The sequence below is a fragment of the Sorex araneus genome, chromosome 2 (genome assembly GCF_027595985.1).
Source record: "Sorex araneus isolate mSorAra2 chromosome 2, mSorAra2.pri, whole genome shotgun sequence".
NCBI lineage: Eukaryota > Metazoa > Chordata > Mammalia > Eulipotyphla > Soricidae > Sorex > Sorex araneus.
Window position 1 is genome coordinate 64128102 of NC_073303.1, and position 23576 is coordinate 64151677.

A 23576-nucleotide genomic window follows, 5' to 3' on the forward strand; every position below is an offset into this window, starting at 1 on the left:
ACACGAATCAAAGCCACACGATTTTTATCTCTTACCCTATTAGCACACCTACTATAGCCCAGGAAACAGAAAGCAGCAAGTGGCGGCAAAGGTGTGCAAAGCAGAACCTCTGAACTGTTGGGAGAACGTCATGGTGCAGCTATACTAGAAAACTTACGATAAAAATAAAATGGTAAAACTTATGGTAAAAGTTAAATACAGAATTATCATATGATTTAACATTCTGCCCCCTACTGATATATTCCAAAGGAACTGATAACGTTTCTGAAAGAGGTTATCTATATATTTATAGTCACACTCGCATTATTCCAAGTAGCCTAAAGGAGAGAAGAACTCGAATATCTATTGCTGGGTGAATGAATAAACAAAATGGGAGGTGTACATATCCAGAAAAATATTAAGTAGCCTCAGAAAAAGAAAATCTAATACGTGCTACATACCAGTAAACACAGGGACATTATCTTAAGTAAAGGAAGCCAGTCACAATAAGACAGTTTACTGTGTGATTTCACTTATATAGGGTATCAAGACCAGTCAAACTTAGGGTAACTGAGGTTCAGTTTTGTCTCATGAGAGTTCCGGAGAGGCTGCACAAAATTATGAATATACTTAACGTTACTAAACTGTATTTAATGGCAAAGGCAGTAATTTCATGTTATGTGTGTTTTATCTCACACACACACACACACACACACACACACACACACACTCTTCCTGATATACTGTTAATAAGTTTAACTACAGTTCCAAGACCACCAAAGAGGAAAAACATTTTATTTTAGTGGCAATTCCCTACTAAGCCAGGATCTCGGGAAGTTCCCAGGATAATTCATCTGACTGTGGCCAAGCTCAAGAGCAGCTGGTAGCAGCCCTGAGGGGTGGCTCTGTACCATGACATCATCCTGGGCAGGGAAGCCTAATTGACCCACACCCATGCTAGGATTTAATGCCTCCAACGCATGCGGATGAGTGACAGGATGCAACAAAAATTCCAGATATATGCCACATGGTTTAAAAAAAAAAGTGTGGATATTTTTCTGTGAAATCACCCAAACAGCCCTCCTCCCGCTACCCTTCCCTAGAGTAGCAGAATAAAAGAGCCTAACCTCCAATTCTTTTTCATCAAAGTACTGTAGCCATTGAAGGGGAACAACTTCATTAAAACCATCAAGGAAAGCTTTGGTTTGTTCTTGTACTCCTCGAGAAAAACGCCATTCTGTCATTAAACTGAAAATAAAGATGGTATTTAAAAATAGGTGACAGGCTTAAACACCACGCACTTCTAAAATTCTCTATTTTCCTAAACATACTGTTACACAGACTCATAACATGTGTGTCTAAAATTTAAGAGTTAATACATGCTTCAACATGGAGAATTCTAGCACAATTAATACAGAAAATAATGCATTTCAAAATAAATAGGGCCTTAATTGTAAGACAGCCAATTCTAGCGCTAATTATTTATGTCCATTTGTAAACAATCCAAACCCCTACACGGTGACCCCGCCAGGGACCGGTGCCAGCAGGCAGGCGCCCCTCCCCTGATGCGCCTAAGAAGGATGACTTGAGAACTCTGGGCTCCAAGCTGCCTCGCCTGCAGCCGCAGGAACATGAGGGGCTGTGAGCAGGACGGGGAGGGGCTGTGTTAAGGACAGCAAGTCACACTCTGTCTTGTCTAGGTTTATGGTTAGTCCGCTGGAGAAGACTTGACTCTCCACGAGCTCTTCAGGATCATGGGAGGTATCCTGCCTGCCAGGCAGGGAAAGAACTGCGACACCCCGCCCCCAGTGAACCCAGAACACCAAAGTTTCCAGCTAGAAAAGAGGAAGCAATTTAAGATGGAAAAAAATAAGCCCCCCACGAAGCATTCTGAATAACCACCCAAACAGCTGTGGCTGTGGCAGGATTCCGGGGCAGTCTACAGAGGGATCCCGGCCGGGGCGGAAGGAGCCGCGGTGACAGGGAAGCGTGACAGGAAAGCCGGGTCAGCCTCCTCTCCCGCTCCCGCCCCTCCCTGCTGCCGCCAGTCTTCTCTCCTCACTTCCTCCAAAGAGTTACCTGCCAACCCTGTGCGGCCAGACATCCTCAACTCTATCTCCCCTCCCCCGGCCGTGTGCCCACAAGGGTATCCCAACAATTTTTTCCCAAAAGTTCTTCCATGGCTGGCTCTTTCTGTTTAGTTTTGTTTTTGTGGTGCCAGTGATCCAACCCAGAGTTATCACAGAACTAAGGCCCAGTCCTCAAACCAGCGAGTCTGCACTTTCCTCTCTCTACACTCGCATCAAAGATCAAAGAGGAGTACTACACACTCAGTGTCCACTGGCTCACCTATCCATCTAAACTTGAAACTACTCTAGCTTCCTGATAGTTTCAGTACCTTCCTGGAGGTAAGGTACTGAAACCAAAAAGCTTCCTTCAGAAATGTGTCACAAACGAAAACTGAATCGCCAAACTCAACGCCTTCTCAGTGCCTGGAACACTAGACAGCAGCACTCCCAACCCTCACACCTCCCCAGAACTGAAAAAATTGCATCATTTCTCACGTGGCTTTGGCTTCTCTTTATTGGTTTCATTGTTAGAGATACTGTCACTGAGACGTGTCTTTCCTAGCTATTCACTCTTGTAAGGTGACATGGTCAGTAATCAAAATATCAACTGGCATGGAAAGCCAACAATTCTTCTATTCCCAAGTCCCGTTTCCTTCCTGAGATGGTTACTTATAAACCATCTCTCCCTAGGTTTCTTAATGTGCCCAACTGTCAACCAATTAAATGATGTTTTGTGCATCATTACTTACTCTACGATGTGCAACTGGAGCTGAACTGGAACCGTTCTATTTCTATAGCATCCTCAAAGACACATTCTGTTCCCTGATTTTTCTCTCTGCTGCACCTGTCCACTTTCAGATCTGCAGCACCGAACAACCCGGTTGAGCACCCTCTACCTACTGTTTAAATCTCTCATCGTTCTTCCCACCGCAGGATTCATCTTCACAGGGGCAAAGAGATGGTACAGCGGATAAAGGCATTTCGCTTGCATCCATCAACCCCCAGCAGCCCCATATGGTCCCCCAAGCCTGCCGGGAGTGACCCCTCAGTACAGAGCCAGAAGTAAGATCTCAGCACAGTGGGTATAGCCCCCAAACAAAAACAATCTCATCTCCGCATAGATATTAGAATTAGTCTTCCAAAAAGAATTTAATGATCTAATCTTGGTTTGTTCCTGATGGCACTTTAACTCGTTTTCTAATACCATTCCTCAGCATTGCAGGTTCCCAGGACAAAATAATTTATCGCTATCTCAGTTCTTCCGTGCTTGTTGTTTTTCCCTTCCCAAAAGCTCTCCATTGAGCAGGCAAACACTCCTTCACCTTCATCTTTCAAGCCCAAACCTATAAACATCCAACAAAGAACTCCAAGCACTCCCCTCGGTTCCCTTCACCCTGCATTCCAAAAGCCTGTTAGATGTATTTCTGATGGTCACTCGACTCAGTCACTGTGGTCCTATTTTGCTCTCAAAACAGAAAGTGTATCACAAAAATCTAAAAAGCACACACACACAAAAACCCTTAGAAGCTAAGATCAAACTCAAGATCAAACAGTGAATATCAATCCCAAACTGGATATATCTAAGAAAGCCTTTTAAGAGCTGGGGCCTGCATGACAGTATGGCAGGCAGGGTGCTTGCCTTTCGCCCTGAATGCAGAGCCAAGAGGAAGCCCTGAGCAATGCCGCTTGAAGTCCCCCAACAAATCCAGCTCTTAGGAGATATGCAGATTTTCAGTCCCCTGGAAAAGGGTCTTGGCCCTAGGGGTGAGCAGCGGCCCCAGGCACTGAACAGTGGGCTCCAAGCCAATCTAGGCTGGCTCCATGGGGGGGGGCGGGGAAGCTCTCCAGATGAAAGGGCTAAGAGAGCATGAGCAGCTAGGATGCCTACACTGAAACAGGCTGAATCTCAGTACCACGCGGTCCCCTGAGCATCAGCGTGTGCGGCCCTGAAGCCCTGAGTCCCACCCGGGGCCCTACACTACCCTGGGACCTCCGCCTGTGCCTTTCCCCCGAACCCAAGAATGAGTTTTACTGACGATTTTCAAAAATGACCTTAATGAATGGCATAGAATTCAAAGGAGCAAAGAATAAGATCAGGGTTGGGGCAACAGTCCAACGGAGAGGGCGTTTGCCTTGCACACAGCCCACTTGGGTTTGATCCCCGACATTCCATTTGGTCCCCTGAGCACCACAAGAGTAATTCCTGAGTGCTGAGTCAGGAGTCACCTCCAGCATCGCCAGGTATGACCAAAAAGACCCCCCAAAATAAATAAATAAATAAGTTTTCGTGCTTAGGCTTTGATACTGCACACTTATTGGTGGATTTTGTGGAAAGCGAAAAGCTTACTATTTTTTAGTACAACTATATAGAAAGCCCAGCACCGAATGCACTATGTTCATGAACAGGTTCTCTTTATAATGTAAATAATGCTAATTGTTTTCTTATATTAGGGAAAAAAAGCTCATTTTATGACAGAGCTAGATAAAAAATACCTAAAGGCAAAAATTTATATAAAAAAAAGAAAATGAGTTTACTGGTAATTTTTCCATCCAGGAAAAAAAATAGGGAGAAACTTAGGATATGAAACTAGGTAGCCATATTAAATTGGCACATAGAGATATACCAAGGTTACAAAACCGAAAATCATAGCAACATATATGAAAGTGGAAGAAAGGTTATAAAACCGAAAATCATAGCAACATATATGAAAGTGGAAGAAAGAACTGTCATACATTTTTGAGAGAACAACACAGAAATATCAGTCTCAGACCTAATAAGTTTTTTTTTTTTAAAAAATCTATTTTGCAGAAACAAAAGCAGCAGGATACATGGATTGTTGCTTTTGGGCATTTTCTGCTGTGCTTTTCTTAGTGGCCCAATGGCTACTCCTTGAACAGCCGTAGTAACAGAAAGCGCTGACTAACATAGACTGCATACACCAAACTTTATCTTGCTATTAGAAAATGAATTTGGGCTCTCCTTACTGAGCTGGGGGATGGGAACACTACAGAGCAACGTATTTTGTAACTATTTTTGGTACAACAATTCTGAAAGAGAGGACAGAGGATACCAAGATAGGCTGGCAGAAAAATTGGGGGGAAAAATCCAGAAAAGAAAGAGAGCAACACGAGAGCGTGAAAGCGGTAAGTCAAGAAGAGAGGGTGAACCGAACTTGATCCTTATCCAGTGAAGTCAGGACGGGTCATGAGAAGCTGGCAAACTGGCCCTGGGCAAAGCCTAACTTCCTGAGGGGCAACCTGTGAACATAAGGACTGTCTCTGCGAGCTATCTTACGGAGTCAAGTGTCAGGGTCTGAGACTCGTGCCAGCTGCCCCGCGGTTGCGGCTGCAGAGACAGTGCAGAGACCACAAGCCCAGCAGGTTCACTCTCCGGGTCCTTACTGGGAAGCCAGCATTTACCTGGCTGCCAAATGGAAATTATTTCTAATATTCAGATTATTAATTTTTTAGAAATTCCTGAAACCATGATAGCAATCTATTTAGAAAAGCAGACTGAATAAGGAACCTACGCGGGAAAAATATATACACTTAGGAAATAAAGATTTTGCAAGTCATCTTTAATATAAAAAGCAGAGAACAGGGAGGGGCCATGGAATTGAAGGAAACACAGAAGAACAGAGGTACTGCTCAGAAGAACACGGACAGAAGGCGGGAGCAAGGGAGGGTCTTTCCTCCTAAGAACACATTTTAGATTTTCATTACAACTTTGTAAATTAAGAACAAGATCAAGTGAAGAGAAATAAGTGAAAAGGGTAAGTGAAGGAATGAACACAGAATTTAGATAAAAGAAGGGATCGGGGAGAGAAACTCTAACATGCTCTTGCAGAAGATCTAGGATTAAAGTAATCAATGCTTATTTACCCGATATACTCATCCTTGTTCTCCTCGGTGACCAGGATATTGGAGCCTCCTAACTTTAGGTCGTGTGAAGTAACTTTGCCCAAAATCTCCATGTCCACAGAAAAGTACATCTCTAAACCACATTCTTCAATGTTGTTGTCTCTGGAGATACAGATGCATATATGCGCACTGATTAGCAAGATGCACAAACTGTTTTCAAGGAAATGCTATTCTGAAAGATAAATTTTCAAACCTTATCCAGATAAGAGAATTATAAAATTCAGTATCAATAGATTCCAAATCCTTAATGGTCAGCTTTTTACTTAGCATCCTCTTGTAGAACGGTAAAGAGAAACCAGTGTCAATAAACTTTCCATGGAAAAGTGCCTGCGAAAGAAAAAAAACATACAAAATATCAATTTTCTTAGGATTTATGATAATACAGAAACCAGATTTCTATCTTACCAAGGAAAAAGAGCACCTAGTAAACTGCTAAGTAGATAAACAAACTAAAGGTTTGGGACAAGATCTATCTCAATTGAGGTCAGCTCTGTAGCCAGGTCCTGCCCTATCTGTGAAAGAGGAGAGCAAAGGCATCTTCACCAAACCCCTACTGGTTTTAATGTTTTATGAATCAAACGAGCCAACTGGATGGAGAACTGAACAGGCTCAGGATTCCCCGGCAGATGTCCCGAGAAAGACCCGTTTTCCTCCCTCCCCTCACAGGCGCCGAGGACTTTTAAGACCAACCCCACCGCATCTTCTCTCCTATTCCCAGCAGCGACAGGGGAAGCCACAAACTTCCTCACTCCTCCTCTCTCTCGCCACCGAGCACCTAATCTCAAAATCTGTCCCATTTCCCTCACCTCCCCAAAGAGTCGACTAATGCTGCCCCTCTACGTTCCACGGTCCCGTATTAACAAATCCCCATTCCTACTCTCCTCTCCTTGAGAGACGCTCCAGCATCTCGTTCTACTGGAACCGCTCTCCAGGCTCTGCTTACCTCTCCAACCACCCTCCGCATGTCGCCAGGCCTCGAAGTGAAGCCATCTCCCCCAAACCTGCCACATTGCCTCACCTGCTGGTGGCTAAGCACCTCCACCCCAACTTGCAGCCATCGTCCGAGGTCTCGGACTTTCTTTTCTTCCTTCCTCTTTTCATTCCATCAAAATTCTCATCTTATGCCAGTATCGTAAGTTCACAGATTCCAACATCTACCTTGATACTCCTTTTGCTACTAATGAATTGTTTAGTCACTTTAGTTATCTTAGTCTTGAACTCAGCTAAACATTCCAGCACCACAGCATAGATACTGTTGTAAGTATCTATTAGCAAAATTTAAGAAAAAAAAAAAGGCTCAATTCCTTTCATAGCCAGAAGTTCAAACACCTCCTGAATTTCTAGTATGCTGTTGCCTTCTGTACTAACAACCGGAAACTGAACCCGCCTCTTCCCTACTGTATCCCAAACACATCCCCCCAGTGCATCTATTACCTCACAGCTGTGCCCTGGTCCCCTCGCCAAGCTTTACCTCTGCTCACTCCACTTAGCTTTCACCATAAGTCACTGAAAGAACTCCCTTGAATACTTTCAAGTTCTCCTTCCTCGATGTGTTTCTGGCAAAAATCTCATGCCTCACTAAATCCAGGTATACAGGGAAGTGGAACATGCTAGAAATGCATATGCAACTATGCGGGGCCAACCCCCCCAAGTGGAAGCTTGTGTTTCTCACCTGACTGTTCCAAATGGTCTCATATCATGCCCCTATTCAGAACTTTGAAATAAATTTTCTTAGGCTCAAGACACAGTAGCCCTCGACCCCATCCATCATACGCCTTCTCATGTACTCTGTCCCAGCCATGGTATTTTTCAGCCTAAAAGTTACTTCGAACTCGGAGCCTTCGTCTTGCTGTATCCTACACCTAGTACTGTGTTCTCTAAGACATCTGCATGATTCTTTCCCTTGCTTTCCTCATGTTTCTGCCCACATGTCACCTGTCACAAAGCACACCTCAAATCACATTCTAAGTATCACTGTCACTGTATCACTCTTATCCCATTGCTCATCAGATTTGCTCGAGCAGGCACCAGTAATGTCTCCATTGTGAGACTTGTTACTGTTTTTGGCATATCGAATATGTCATGGGGAGCTTGCCAGGCTCTGCCATGCCCTGCGGGCGAGATACTCTCGGAAGCTTGCCGGCTCTCCAAGAAAAGCGAAGGAATCAAAACCGGGTTGGCCGAGTGCAAGGTAAACGCCCTACCCACTGTGCTATCGCTCCAGCCCTAAGCATGGTACACATTCTAAGTATGGTACAGAATATATGTTTGTAGACATGCATATCTATAAAAAACTAAAAGACGACATTCCCACAGCACACAGCTATTTTCTATCTCCCTCTAAGCCTATTTTGACCCCAAGAACAGGCAGGGACGGTGTTTCCTTTTTTGTGTGGTCTCATCTTCCTCATACTGTGATACTATAAAAGGAGCTCAGTAATATTTTCTGAATGAACAAAGGATAAAGTGCAAATAAAAAGACAATACTTTGAAAACTTCTGAAAATACCTAAAACATCAAGGAAGTGCAATTTTTACATAACTCAAGATTTTCCTTCTAAAGATAAGCTATAGTCAGAATTTAATTTATAAAATAAAAGGACTTTTAAAAACGAAGCAGCTTAATCAATAATCCTTATATTCACAGTGCTGACTTAGCACAGGTATTCAACAATATATGCTGTATTTCGATAGAGGGCAAAACTTTCTTGGTAACGAAATTTGTGAAACCATATTACCAAGAGGTATACATAAAGGACTCTATAAAATACTTCTGAAATAAACAAAGCTTAATTAAACAAGTGAAGAAAGAATGAAAAGTAAGGACTCACCATAGCAATAAAACGACCAATAAAACAGAAGTATGAAAGATGGTCTGGATTAATGGTTGATGCTGGGTTTATCTGCAGACAGTAGTTGTTCTTGCCAGCATATTCAAATAAACAATACATGGGATTCAAAACTTCATGTGAAAGCAAGAAAAACCACTCTCTAAAAGAAAATAAGAGTATCTTTTAGCATTTGTATAGGCACGTGTTTTAAAAATATGCATGTATCATACCCATGCATGTATCATACCTCTGCTCAGAAGCTGTTTTTTTAGTAACTCCACTGAACAATTTCTTAACTCTCTAAAAAGTATTCTGATGACATAGCTGGGCCTCCAGTCAATGTCACGTGCTACTTCCTGCACTGCCAAGCTAGAAAATTCCATATTCCTGATATAGAGCATGCTTACTTCCGTATCTTTTGTTGGAAATGTCTCAACTTCAACTCAGCCTACGTGAGTCTCACTTTTTTCTTTCAAGTCCAGCTTCAATGCCAGTCCAGCAAATTTTAGCATATTATCTCTATTAATAGTTATGGAAAATATTTGTGGTAATCTCACAATTTTATAAATTTTCTATATGACATGCCCCATTCGCCAGATCATAAGTCCATCAAATGTAAAACCCTCATCTCTCTGTGTCTTTTTATCCTTGGCTCTAAGAGCACACCCCCATACCACAGGTTTTAATAAATACTTGCAGGTGAAAACTGATACACCGCCCTCCTGCTATGGAACGGGCTGAATTTTAAAGGCAAACATTAAAAATGGAACCAAAAATTGAAAGAAGAAATCATTTAATGTGATAAGTATCTACTTAGTACCACCTCTTCTGCTGCATTAAAAAAAAAAAAAACACACCTAACATATGAAACTCAGCTAGGTAAAAGATTAACAATTTCTATTATGATATAAACTCAATTAGCGAAAACTCGCCAACAATCCTTTGTTCTTAGGGCAGGGATCCCAACACATATGCCTCCAATAATCAGTGAGTACTAGAGGTATCCTCATCCACGTGAGCATCTAATCCTCTTCCCTCACTGTATCCCTGATAAAAATGATCATTCTTAAGAAAGTATTGAACCAGGCACAGCACCATCATCCTCAGAAGACTGTGTAGAGGCGGGGACACTGTGAAAGTGTCTCGAAGCAGCAGCTACCCCGGGCCAGTCAACCAATGCCATAGAGAAGGTACAAACACAGGTTGGTGTTCGTAGAGAAGCGAGAAGGTTTGATTCCTAGGTGTAATTCAGTGATACTTTTTAATACTCTTAAGTAATTCAAAAAATAAATCACAACGGGAGCCACTACTATGCAGGAGTTTCCCAGCCTGTTCACAAATGCTTTTCGACAGCTTTTCAAGTACAGTCATGAAAAGTGCCTGAAACTTTAGAAGGCCCCTAGACAAAATCCATGAAATGAAATCCAGTCCCTACATAGCAGTTGATCTAAGTGGACTTCTAGCTGTGTTGAAGCTGAGTAAGACATGATTCCAGTGAAGAGAACTTAACAAATCTAGTTGAAATGAGTTTGGACACACAAAACAGTAGGAAAAAAATTATCAGCTGCTGTAGGTAAGTTTTAGTGAACAGCATCCCAGAGAAAATAAAATACTTTTATAAGATTTACTATAATATGGCATTGAACTGATATTCTGATACTAGCAGGAAGAAAAAAATTTGAACTACTTAAGAGGCAGAAGAGTTCACTTTCAACATACCCTTTCCTATAATCTCAAATGAACCAAAAAGATAAAAATGAAAAAGATGAGACAACAGATGCACAAACGGAGCCTAGAAAAGAAAATGAAGAAACAGTAATTCCACTAACGAAACAAAATCACATCAGAAGCAGAGGAAAGTAGGGTAGTACTACAGTGACACAGGGGAAAGGTGTGACAAACCTCAAAACAAAACGGAGAAGCGTAAGGATAAAAACTGATCAGAGGAAAGATGACAGGTGAGTGAGACCGACAAAGGGGATTCCACATACCCATGACTGATGTTCCTGAAGAAAAGATGGAACAAACGGAACAGAAAAAATATTCAAAGACATAATAGGAGAAAATTCCCCTTAAGTTAAGGAAGATCTTAATACGTTCATTAGAAAGCTATAAAATAATCAACAATGAAATCAATCAACTTTTAAGGAAAAGAACTACGTAGAAACCCAGAAGGAAAAACATTTCCTAGAGGAACTGGTCGCCCCCTTGGCAGGGACAACAGTCAATGACTGGAGAGAGAAAAACAATGTCCACAGAGCACTGAAGTGTTATGGAAGTAATCTGGTGAAGCTGCCGTGTAATATACAAGTAACAAAAGGTACCTTCTCAGACAGGCAAAGACTAAGGGACATATCACTCTTGTGAACAGCTGCAACTAATTAATACATGAACCAAAATTGAAAATCTAAGGACAAAAAAAGTCATGACCTGGAGGAATTGACCAAATGCATTAAAAACAGTAAAATATGAAACGAAACTCAAGGAGTTGAGGTAAACAAGGGTTCAGATAAGAATGTTGGCATTATCAAGCAGGCGCTGTAAAAATAATACAAATATCCTTCTTACTGTCTGAATAATTCTATTATTAAAATAAATCATAACAAATATGGTATGAACATTCAGTGTGATAGGAGTGTGCTTTTTTTTCTGCACAAGCTTGATAATACTCTGGATGAGAAAGATATGCTAACATAACCAACTCTTCAACAAGCCCACCACAGGAGTGGTTTGCTCTGAGCAGCTATGTCTGGTCATTCATCTCTTTCTGCCCGTTGTACTACAATTCTGATCTGGTAACTCTATATACCTGTGAAATTTAAGGTCAAAAAAGAGTTGATTCTACGGAAACACAAGTTTAATTATTTGGAAAGAGTCAATAAAAGCATTTTTCTAAAACAGAAATCACTGTCTAATTGATTTGAGAAAAAGAAGTGAGAGGAAATTTTAAATGTAAAGAATTTTCCACTGATACTTTTTCACAAGTGTATTATTAGTATATTTAACACGGAAAGTATTATTCTCAGAAAGACTGAGACTGGATTAAGAACACAAAGGCCAGCATCACTGTTAAAATAGCAAATGGTACATAATCCTATGCATGCTGACCCATTAATGACTGTGCCACCACACAAAGGAATTGTGCAAGCATTAATCTATTAGATTGTATACATGCTGATATAAACGATATTCGTGGTAAATAACAAAATCAAGCTGCCATAATTATGACTGCTGTAGGACTATTTTAAAAAAACAGAATATATGTACTAAATTCATATACACAAGAATTTATTTACACAAAGAATGCATAGAATAAATAAAATGAAATAAATTACTTCAAAAATTGTGTGAATATCTACATTCTTCCTTTAAATAGTAGTTCTAAATTTTATTTTAAAAATATAACTTTGAAACAATATATTCATTTCATACAATGAGAGGATGAGGGGGCAATTATTTTACAGCTGATATATGATATATTACCTTGCTAGACCACCATAATCAAGTCCTTCTTCTCCTCTAAATATTACATACAATCGTCTCCTCAAGTCATAGGGTTTTAATGCCATAATCTAATTAAAAATAAAACATGGATATGTAAACACTCATTCACAGTACAAGTTTCTTCCAAAAACAATTCAATTTTAATTTCACCTTATTAATTTTCAAAACTACACATTTCCTATTCTCCTAACATTTTTAACTCAAAAGATAACTGATTTTGTTCCACAAACTAACAGGATGTGTTTGACTTTAAGGCGTTTTCTCTGGCCCGTGTACCTTGTGACTCCATCCCCTCTGACTTCAGTGAACGGGGATTCCACTCCGGGTTGTCAGCGGGAGAGGGAGAGGCTGCAGCAGGCTCCCAAGCCCGCCAGCTCAGAGCCGAGAGCCAGCAGGAGGCCCTGCCGGCCCCAGACCGCCAGGAGTCACCTGCCAGCTGCTCCTCTGGCTCAGCCCCCTCCGTGACCACCACGAGAGCAGAAACCCCTCTTGGCTCCTCACTTCTCCCTTCGCCGCACCCACTATATCATTCAACACTATTGCAAAAGGCAGCTTGCAGATTTTTCTGACAAATGGCACTGAGGTAGAGGTTAAGACATTTTGCTTGGGTCCTTAGACCTTCCATTTTTCAAGGAACTGTCACGACAAATAATTTGTATAGGATGATGTATTTATACATAAGCAAGACTCTGCATCTTCAAACAATACCTACGTGAACATTCATAATCCTGACACGCTCCTGTCAGGTTGCTATAAAACAAGCTAGGTTGGTCCACCCACGTATTACAACCATTGCCAAGAGAGTGAGCGATGCTGAGGCAGACGCCGCCACTTACGGGGCAGTCAGGCTCGAACCCCAAGGCGGAGAACAAAGCCAAGCGCTCGCCATGAACGATGTCTGCTGACTCAGACGAAGCCCAAACTGCTTCTCGCAAGTTCACCTGACACTCGCACTTGGGTAAGAATATTAACTCGAGTCAGAAGTGGGTTCTCTGGGTGGGTGTTGGCTTTTGTGTGTTTTGGGGTTTCTGCGTGTGTGTCTGTATATGGCCCAGACAGAAACAGAAACAACTAGTAAAATGGACACATTTTCACTCTGACAAAAGTCATTACTATTCCTTCTTGATCTCTGCGAAGTATATTTGCAAGCTGCTGCGGGGGCCGGAGAGTCCAGCAAGAGTCCAGCAAGAGTCCAGCGAGTAGGACCCGGGCCCTGCGCTCGGCTGACCCGGACTCAACGCCCCGCACGCATGTCTCCCAAGCACCACCAGGCGTGATCTCGGAGCACCAGTGTGGAACCATCCACAAAACAAAACAAAACTAAAAACACAAAAAGCCCCTGTGTACAAGTGCACACAATGAATTTTGGTCCATTGTTATAATTTTTTTGAGAGAACTGAGAACTTACACGAAAAATCCTCTGCTTGAAAACAGTAAAAAAAGAGAGAGACAGCTTTTTGGTTTTTAATTAATTTACAGATAACTCAGGAAAGATAGATGTTTAATCATCAAATATTAATACTTGCACCATTTGAGGTACTGGGCATAAATAACAGCAATAAACAAAAGAGGTCCGCTGTGGTGAGAGTTAGAAAAAAGGATAAAGTATGGTAAAGAGCCAAAATGTGACTGAAATGATGAACACAGCCGCCATCTACCTACTCGCTCAGTTAAGGTCTCTCTGAACTTGTAACATTTAATAGAAACCCAAAGGATGTGAGAGTTAACATCAGCGGGGTTAAAGGGAATACTGAATTAGAACATAGGAGCGACACCATTTAAATTTTAATTTCACTGCACTACCAAGACAGCTCTGAGTTAATATACTTAGCAAGGTGTCAAAATGAGTGAACTCATCAACTTGACCAGAAGCAGCTATTCAAGCTTTATTTTGATAGAATCTAATTATTGATAGAGGACTGTCTCTCAGCACCACTACCTTCACCAATAAAGGGGAAGAAAAAGATACATACTATCTTAAAAAGGGTGCTGTGAGGATGAAATGATATGATAAACACCAGGGGCCAGTCCAAGCACACAACAATCACTTATGACATGATGGGGATGATTTCTGCAATATTGTAATTACACCTTACTGGGCCCCTGGTAAGACGGTAACCACTGCTACCTCTGAAAGTCTTAAAATGTTTCAGACTAATTCCTGTGAGATAATAGCACAGAGATAAAAGTTGTACTGTTTTACTCCAACAAAATCTTCCTTACCTGTTGGAAGGAATCTTCAAATAATGTCTGCCGGGACACGTTGATCTTTACATGACTCGGTAGTGCATTCGACTAAAAATAAAAATATGACAGCATCATGTAAGCTGTAGAATACATACTGCGTAAAGATAAGACTAAATTATTATGAATTTAAGATTTATTTACCACTGTAGTACCTGGCACAAATAACGGAAGTGAGCAAGTTTCCATCGAAAGCTGCGTTCATATGCAATTTGTGGGCCACCTTTAGTTCTAGAGAAAAACAAAAACAAACCATAATTTTAATGATATACTGATTCAGAGCATTTAATATACAGTACAAAACATAAGTGGTCCAGAGCATACGAAGTTATTTGCTGGTAGAGAAACAAAGCTATAAATATTTAGTGGGCCATTAGTGGCTGGAACAAGGAAGGTATAGAACATACACACGATGAAAGAAGGGATATTGCATAAAAATAGAAGGATCTTTTAAAGAGAAGTTAAATAAAATATTCAAATCCATTACTATTTCAGAGAAAACCTTAAAACACCCTGCATCTTAAAATAGAAAGAAGAGACACAGAAGGAAATTCTACCACATCCTAACCCTGATGTGAAATGAAAATAAATACTGATGGAGACAGCAATCAAACAAGATCAAACCCCTAGGACCAGACGACACCAAAGCGCTGGAGATTAGCAAGGCAAGAGGCAGAGCAACGGCAATGCGAAGAGGCTTCACAACGCTACTGGATTCATGCAGATAAGCCGAGTGCCACAGAATCTGAGACAGGCTGTAGAAACTTGCACAGACACAGGAACATTTTGGTATGGGTCAAAAATGCTCTCTTTTGTTTACAGGTTCAACAGAATTAGTTCAAAAAATATTTACAAAATGCATAGCATGGATCTAACCCTCTCTGAGAAAGTGTTTTATTACTTGCTAATAAAACACAAAAACGTCTGCTTCTGTGGAGCTTATGTATGAGGAATAGGACAGACAAGAAACAGGAGGAATAAGCTACAAACGTAGCGTAAGATTTATGCCTTACCATCCCTGCTTATATAAGTGAATGAATGCACGGGCAAAACTGTGTAGAAAGAGTAAGGTATAGAAAACCTTTCAAGACTTTCTCCGAAAAGAGTTAAGACTAATAGGTTCAGGGGCAAATTAACATTTGAGCTGAAACAGAGGGCATAAGCAGTCCAGGTATCGGGGAGAAGAGACATCACACTGAGGGTTTACAGGCTCAGACCCGGAAACGGAGAGAAGCATGTCCTGTGCAACAGTTGGGTGAACAGTGACGCTGCAAGACAGAGAACAGAAGAGAAATCAGAAATGAGGATGGAGAAATAATAGGAGTCAGACACTGAGAGGACTCGGAAGGCACTGCAGTCAGAGCTCTGCTTTTTGCTTCACGGAGAGGAAAAGCACGGAAGTGACCTATGCAAGGAAATATATAACATTTTACTTACATTTCAAAGCAAAAACAGAAACCCAGTTGTAATTACAAGGATAATACAAATGAGGAATATGTCATATATTATTAATCATATAACATGAGGAGGAGATTAGGAAGCAGAAACAGCACTGGGTGAAACCATGGCACCAGTGAAAGTGGGAAGGAAGAGCTGAAAGCTGGGTATACTGTGAAACTGAGTTCCTGGTGAGCTGTGTGTGAGGTAAGAGGGAAAGAGAAATCAAGGGTGATTCCAAGACCTCTGGCCCACGCACCTACACAAGGACTTGTCATCAACTAAAACAGAAGCTAATACAGAACAATTTTGAAGGAATCATCAGGGAGATGTTAGAAGCAGAGATACCAAGCAGATGAACAGATTAAGCAAAATTTCAAATGGGAAGACAGAGTAAAGATAAAATTTTGTGTGTCATCAGATTTTTTTTTTTTAAATTAAGCTGCACCAAGAGAATGAGAAGAGACAGTACAAATAGTAAACAAAGCAGAGATCTCTGGAGACTTAGATACTGAAGAGGAAACGGAGAGAAGGGCAGGACCTGACACAACAGAGGAAGGACTAAGACCAGAAAGGCAGAGAGAAGTAACAGATTAGGCCCTAGCCTATTTTTCCTTCTAAATTTGTTTTTTATTCTTACATTTTACAATTACAATTGATTATTCTGATCAAAATCAGATGGGCTGGTCATGTAATGCGATTCAGAGACGACCATTGGACTAGAGCTGTTACAGACTAAATTCCACGGGACGTCAGAAGACCTCGTGGCCACCCTCCAACTAGATGGTCAGATTTCTTCGTCAAATCTCTGAATGAACGATTTGAGGCTCTTTCTGTTCCTGGAGCGAGCAGGTATCATTGGGCTACACTAGCTCGAGACAGGGACAAATGGAGATGTTACTGGCGCCCACTCGAGCAAATCGAAGATCAACGGGACTACAAGTGATACAAGTGATTCTTACATTTTGGTTTTCAGCGATGTTCGGAGGTTACTCCTGGCTCTGCACTCAGGAATCACTCCTGGAGGTGCTCGGGGGACCAAAATGGGGCGTCAGGGATAGAACCTGGGTTGGCCTTGTGCAAGGCAAATGCTCCATCCGCTGTACTATCTCTCCAGCCCTTGCCATCCCACCCTAGGTGACTTTTGAAGAGAGAAATGCTCCTGGTCAGATGTCCCTGTGCAAACAAAACAATTGCAATCCAGCTCCTGGGTTAAAACCACAGAGGTCAAGGTGTCCCTAATCACTTCCCAGTTAGTAGATCTTCCTGGATGGTGTGAGAGATTAACAAGAACAATGAATGCTGCAGCAGGTTCCCAGGCTCTCAGCGGGAAAGGGCCTCAGAAAAATGAATTTCCACTAAGTGGGTCTGTAAGGTGAAGAGCAGTGTCTTTTTCTTTATCTAGGAAAAACAACATCTGATGAAACTAATACAGCACCAAAAGAAAACCTGATACCATGGAATAAAAAAGACGTTAAGTGCTTGCATAATTAAGTGTAAAAGAGGAGGGAAGATGTAGTGTACAGAGGGAGGGGCTGGCTTTTGACAGGACTAGTGGCAATTCACCTCAAGAAAACACACTCTGACAGGAAGACTCTGCCAAAGGACTTTCCAGACTGCTTCTAATTTCTTAATGAAGCAATGATATCACACAGAAGTCGGGAGGAGAGATCTGTCAGAGGCCTGATTAAAATATCTTTATCGAAAAATTTCAATTTTGCTACATATCTTATTCCCTGAAGTTTCAACAGTGTCACTGAGATGAAAGGAAGTAACACAGAGGACAAAGCAGTATGGTGTGAAACAGTTCCATTATTCAATCACTTCACGATTTTGTATAAACTAACCTTGCTTCCCAAACTTGTTTCTGTACTTGTAAAAGCAAACTAAAATTAGCTACTTGAAGGAATTACTACAAAATAAAATGAATACATATATATAAACATATATATATGTAAGTGTGTGTGTGTAGCTAAAGTTCTTCAAACAATCCTATACACTTATATATAAATTTTATATTGTCAAGAAATTACATGGCACGACTCCATTCTGTAACAAAGAAACTTAACATGTTGCTCCATTTGAGGCTAAATGACAGGTTAAACTTTATGTCTCCATTAAACACAAGTGAAGAGGGGTTGGAGACAAAGCACAGTGGGTAGTGCACTGGCCTTGAACACAACCAACCCAGGTTTGATCCCTGCTACACATGGTCCCTGGGCACTGCTAGGAGCCATCCCTGTGCACAGAGCCAGAAGTTAGCCCTGAGCACTATTGGGCATGGCCAACAAATAAAATTTTAAATGAAAATGAAAAAAAAAAAAAGGATTAAAAAATCTTAGGGTTTTCACTTACACAGATGACTTCCCATTGCGAGGATCTTTGAAAGTTGTTGTTCTTGTATTATGATCAACGAAGTACCTGACGCCTTCCCGAGTATACCTAATCTCCCAGCCTTCCGGGAGGGGCTCTTCATTCTGTAAGCTAAGAGATGACATCAACAGAGAATGTGAGCATTTCCCAGGTACTGAAACATCTGAAAAAAGATGCACTTGATCCTATCCACAGAAGTCAATGCTTGAACCAAGTAAGGCCCGAGCCATTAGATAGATACCCTTGAGTTCTTGGATCTTCCCACTGGGTTGTTTTTGTGTTGTGATTCACAAAGTAGACTCTGTCTGTGGAATCCACTCTTTTTTCTACAACACAGAATAAGCACAGCATTCAGCAACTATATAATATGTTTATCGTTCAGCGACAAATTTTTATCAGCAACAAATCAGCTTACCCCAGCCTGGAGGCAAAGGCCCATATGGGTCATTTTCTGCAGCTAACATTGAAGCCTAATGAGAGAAAGGGTTGAAGGGAGAAATGACATTTTAATATAAAAGATAAAATAAACATAGAATAGTCACATTTTTAGTCATTTCTAAAATTTATATAAATATGAAGAATTTCAAGACACAAAGTCTTAAAAGACCAATTAAGAAAATAAATCAAACCAAAAGTATTCGTTTTAAGATGGTTATAAAATCATACACTGACATTTAACATTTTTAATGTCTATATCAACATTCATTTATAAGGATAAGAGCATACAAAAAATTCTGTTTAAGAAGGCATTATTTAAAAATAGAACATGTAATTCGCACAGTCCTGTAACAATAATTATCACCAAAAATTCTGCTAATATTTTATAATTATCCTAATATCTGTCATTATATTAATAGCACTGATTATTCTAATGATTAATACTTAGTATAATAACTAGTAATTAGAATCACTGTCACTGTATCACTGTCATCCTGTTGCTCATTAATTTGCTCGAGTGGGCACCAGTAAAGTCTCCATTTTGAGACTTCTTTGTTAATGTTTTTGCATAGTTCTCTTTAAACTTGTGTCTAAGAATGAGACCAATATTAAATTACAGTATCTTTTTCAAGTAAACTTTTATTTATTTTTTTTTTTGCTTTTTGGGTCACACCCAGCGATGCTCAAGGGTTACTCCTGGCTTTGCACTCAGGAATTACTCCTGGCGGTGCTTGGGGGACCATATGGGATGGCAGGGATCGAACCCGAGTCGGCCGCGTGCAAGGCAAACGCCCTACCCGCTGTGCTATCGCTCCGGCCCCAAACTTTTATCTTAAATGTTGGTATTTTTTACATATTCACACACCTATGCTTAACATTATATACTCAAAATTAAAATGTAAAATTTTATCAATTTAAAAAGAATAATATAAAAATAATTGCTGGAAAGGAAAAAGCATTTCTTCAACTATCTTGATGATTTTATAACCTTGTAATACATACTACTAAATTAACTTGATAATACCCATTGTCCCACTAATTCTTCCCTGAAAACTAAACAACTTTTTTCTTGGAGGTAGCAATATTTAATTCCCAGCTTTCCTTGCAATGGGGTCCAAAGAATGAGCAAATTTGGTCTGTAGGTACAGGCAGATACCTGGGGAGGGCATCCCTTTCCAGGAAAAGAGGCAAAAAAAAAATGTGTCAGAAGAAGCCATTTTCCCCCTTTCAATTTTTTTTTTCTTTTTTGCTTTTGGGTCACACCCGGTGATACTCAGGGGTTACTCCTGGCTCTGCACTCAGGAATTACTCCTGGCGGTGCTCGAGGGATGATATGGGATGCTGGGACTCGAACCCCGGTCGGCCACATGCAAGGCAAAGGTTCTACCTGCTGTGCTATGGCTCCAGTCGCGCCCCCGACGCCGCCCCCCCCCCCCCCCCCCGCCACCCCGGGTTCTTTTCCTTCTTAGAACTCTGCCTAGACTGTGAAAGTGAGACAAAGAGGGCGTGTTCATCTGACTGAGGCACCATGAAACATGATGATGACTGGAGAGCAAAGGGGCAGAAAGAATCTTGGTACCTGATGCAGGGCCTGCCTTAAACTCCTAAGCCCAGGCTTGGAGAGGTATTTAGGTGACTGGGCCTCAACTTATTTATGCATGTCATCATGTTACATGCAGGTGAATAAACCACTTCTACACATTTATCGAGTTGGAGCAATAGCACAGCTGACAGGGCGTCTGCCTTACATGCGGCCGATCCGGATTTGATTCCTTCGCCCCTCTCACAAAGCCCGGCAAGCTACCGAGAGTATCGCGCCTGCACGGCAGAGCCTGGCAAGCTACCCGTGGTGTAATTCAATATGCCAAAAACAGTAACAAGTCTCACAATGGAGACATTACTAGCACCTGCTCGAGCAAATCAATGAGCAACGGGATGACAGTGATACAGTGGTACACATTTATTACTTATTTCTGCTCTGCAGTTCCCCTACAACATACCAAGAGTTTCTATCAACAAGTTGAGGCCAGAAGCAAATACAGTTTGAAATTTCATATTTATCCTGTGAAGCTAAATGATGGAACTGTGCCACAAGCTTCTATACATTACCAAAAAAAAGAAAAGTGGCTGATGTTATGTAAAGTCAGCCACTCCTTCGCTACCTAGGAGAGCAGTTCACCTACAAAGGATAATTTTCTTAACATCTGAAGAAAATAAAGATGAAACCACCTGAGACAGGAATCTAAAGAAAGAGTTTTCTTTTTTGCAACTTTCCTACTTGAACCTGCTGATCTGGACATTTTGGATTACTTCATATTTCCTTAAAACACTGGGATGATGGAGATATGCCCAGTTCCTAACAATCACAAATATTCTATTCATGTAATCAAATCCATTTAATGAAAGTTGCTCTCAACCCACCCCCGTTCCCAGCCCCTGCCCCTCTCAGATGAATGTTGCTTATTAGAAAAAATCACTGACCAGGTCAAAATTTCAGACAGCATTACACTTTTTTAACAGAATTGTTTCCAATGCAAAGAACTGAAATGTATTTGGCAAGATAAAGTGCTGTTTCAGAGAACCTGAGACAGGAATCCGAACAGCTAGAATCATGGGAAGACTAGCCGTCAGTAAACTCAGGCTGTGACTGATTTTACTTAAAAAAAAAAAAAAAAATGTTTACAACAAAAGGTGTGAATGATAAAATTTTATTTTAAGAATCATATTTATTTTTTGTGTTTTGTTTTCTTCTTTTTTTGTTTTTAACCGAAATACTGTGAGATAGTTACGAAGTTGTTCACGAGTAGGTTTCAGTCATACAATGTTCCAACTCCTGTCCCTTCATCAGTGTGCATTTCCCACCACCAATGGCCCCAGTTTCCCTCCCACCCTGCCTCTACGGCAGACACTTCTCTTCTCTCTACCTTGCTCTGTCACTCTCTCCTCCTGAGCATCATGGTTTGCAATACGGGCACTGGAAGGTCACCATGGATATCCCTTATTTCCTTTCAGTGCTTAACTCTTTTTTTTCTTCCTTTTCTTTTTGGGTCACACCCAGTGATGCACAGGGGTTACTCCAGGCTCTGCACTCAGGAATTACTCCTGTGGTGCCCGGGGGACCATAAGGGATGCTGGGAATAGAACTCAGCTTGGCCGCGTGCAAGGCAAACGCCCTCCCCGCTGTGCTACGGCCCCAGCCCACTCAGTGCTTAGTTATTGTCCACAGTATTCATTTCCAACTACCACTGTCATAAAAATCCTATTTATGGAATTACCAGTTAATAAAGATAAATAAGAGCATATAGCTTCTAGCGAACTAGGATTTATTGAAAAGAATGTTCATGGATCTCAGAAGTGCTATTTATGATCAAATGTAATGCACTTTGTAACATTTAAAAAAACAAATAGCCAAAACCACTCTACCACAACAGTAAATGACAAATATCCAGAGGCAAAGTTGCCTGGTGTCCCGGCCGCGACCGTACCGAGTAGAGGTACCGCTGGTTGAACTGCTGCATGGCGCCCTGCAGCTGGTTCCGCTGAGACTGCCACTGCTCGAAGTTGCGGACCGATTCCATGGTGGGCCGCTGCCACGTGGTGGTCCGGGTGTTATGATCCACGTAGTACACTCGGCCGCGGTCATCCACTCTCCTCTCCCAACTACCCGAAACAAGAAACCACCACCTCAACGTGAGAACACTGGAAAGGCTGTCGGTGCTTCACTCCATTTCAAACCAAGTTCAAGACATGATAACATCATTTCCAAAGCACGTAAATATGGGTGTTCTTCGGGAAAACTCTGCGCATTTCACACTTTGGTTCCATGACCTCCCCATCCGACCCCTGTATGACTTCTAAAGGCAGCCTACAAAGCAGGAAGTGGCCACAGTCTGCAGAGAACAAACCCCACAATCCTCTTGCATATGCGCCATAAAGAAACAAGTAGGCAAACAGAGCCAGAGGCAAGAGCCCCCGAAAGCTGATCTACAGAACTGCGCGGTCTTGGGTACTGGGAAGGGGGAGGGCGGGGGGTGGGGGGGGTGGGTGTGGAAGCTTAGGACAATGGTGGGCGGGAAACGATACTCCCCTGCGGGCTGTGATGCTGGAGCAAATGTAGGAACCCCCGTCACTAACGGTACTGGAATCAAGGTGCCTCAGTCAAGTAAGGGGGAAATCTGAGACCCCTTTTCCCTGCAGCTGACAGGCACTTACATGAATGCATGCATCTGTTCATCTGTTCCTGTTCAGGATTTTAAACATAATTTTTTTGGAGCTTTCCAATCAGTTTTCCTGCTGCGTGACTGCTGTAGACAGGAAGTGCAGAGCGAGAGGCCTGGCCGCCCACTCAGCAGCACGGGAGCACTAACAATTGTTAGAAAAGATCAACAAGGAAAGTCTGTGTGGCCGTCAGTGACAACCTTCACCATCAACTTTTAGTTAGTATTTAAAAGTTTTTACGGGGGGGAGGGGCGATTAGAAGGGGTGAGGGTGACGGGAGGGACACTGGGACCATTGGTGGTGGAGAAGGGGCACTGGTGGCGGGATGGGCACTCGATCACTGCATGACTGAAACATAAGCACGAAATTCTGTAAGTCTGTAACTGTACCTCATGGTGATTCATTAAAAACTTAAAAAATTAAAAAAGGTTTGAATTCATTTTAACCCCTCTATAATCTTATTTATAATGTAATGTCACTTGCAGCAATCTTTGTACAGCTCATAGTTCTGAACCACTCTCATACACCTTGTGTTGTTAAACCACACGAAGCTGTTTACAGTT

The 23576-nt window shown here is 41.6% G+C and overlaps 1 protein-coding gene across 6 annotated transcripts in view; it reads right to left on the reverse strand.

The window, feature by feature from the left end:
• WWP1 (WW domain containing E3 ubiquitin protein ligase 1) overlaps positions 1–23576 on the reverse strand; it is an 86829-nt gene that overhangs the window by 13305 nt on the left and 49948 nt on the right. For all 6 annotated transcript variants that reach the window (XM_055128414.1, XM_055128415.1, XM_055128413.1 and 3 more), the window contains 11 exons: positions 22281–22455; positions 18773–18827; positions 18599–18683; positions 18340–18468; positions 14703–14778; positions 14527–14598; positions 12283–12371; positions 8800–8959; positions 6163–6296; positions 5931–6071; positions 1107–1227 (listed from right to left, as the gene is read on the reverse strand). In XM_055128414.1, coding sequence (XP_054984389.1) covers positions 1107–1227; positions 5931–6071; positions 6163–6296; positions 8800–8959; positions 12283–12371; positions 14527–14598; positions 14703–14778; positions 18340–18468; positions 18599–18683; positions 18773–18827; positions 22281–22455 — 1237 coding nt within the window. The remainder of the gene's footprint in view (positions 1–1106; positions 1228–5930; positions 6072–6162; positions 6297–8799; positions 8960–12282; positions 12372–14526; positions 14599–14702; positions 14779–18339; positions 18469–18598; positions 18684–18772; positions 18828–22280; positions 22456–23576) is intronic.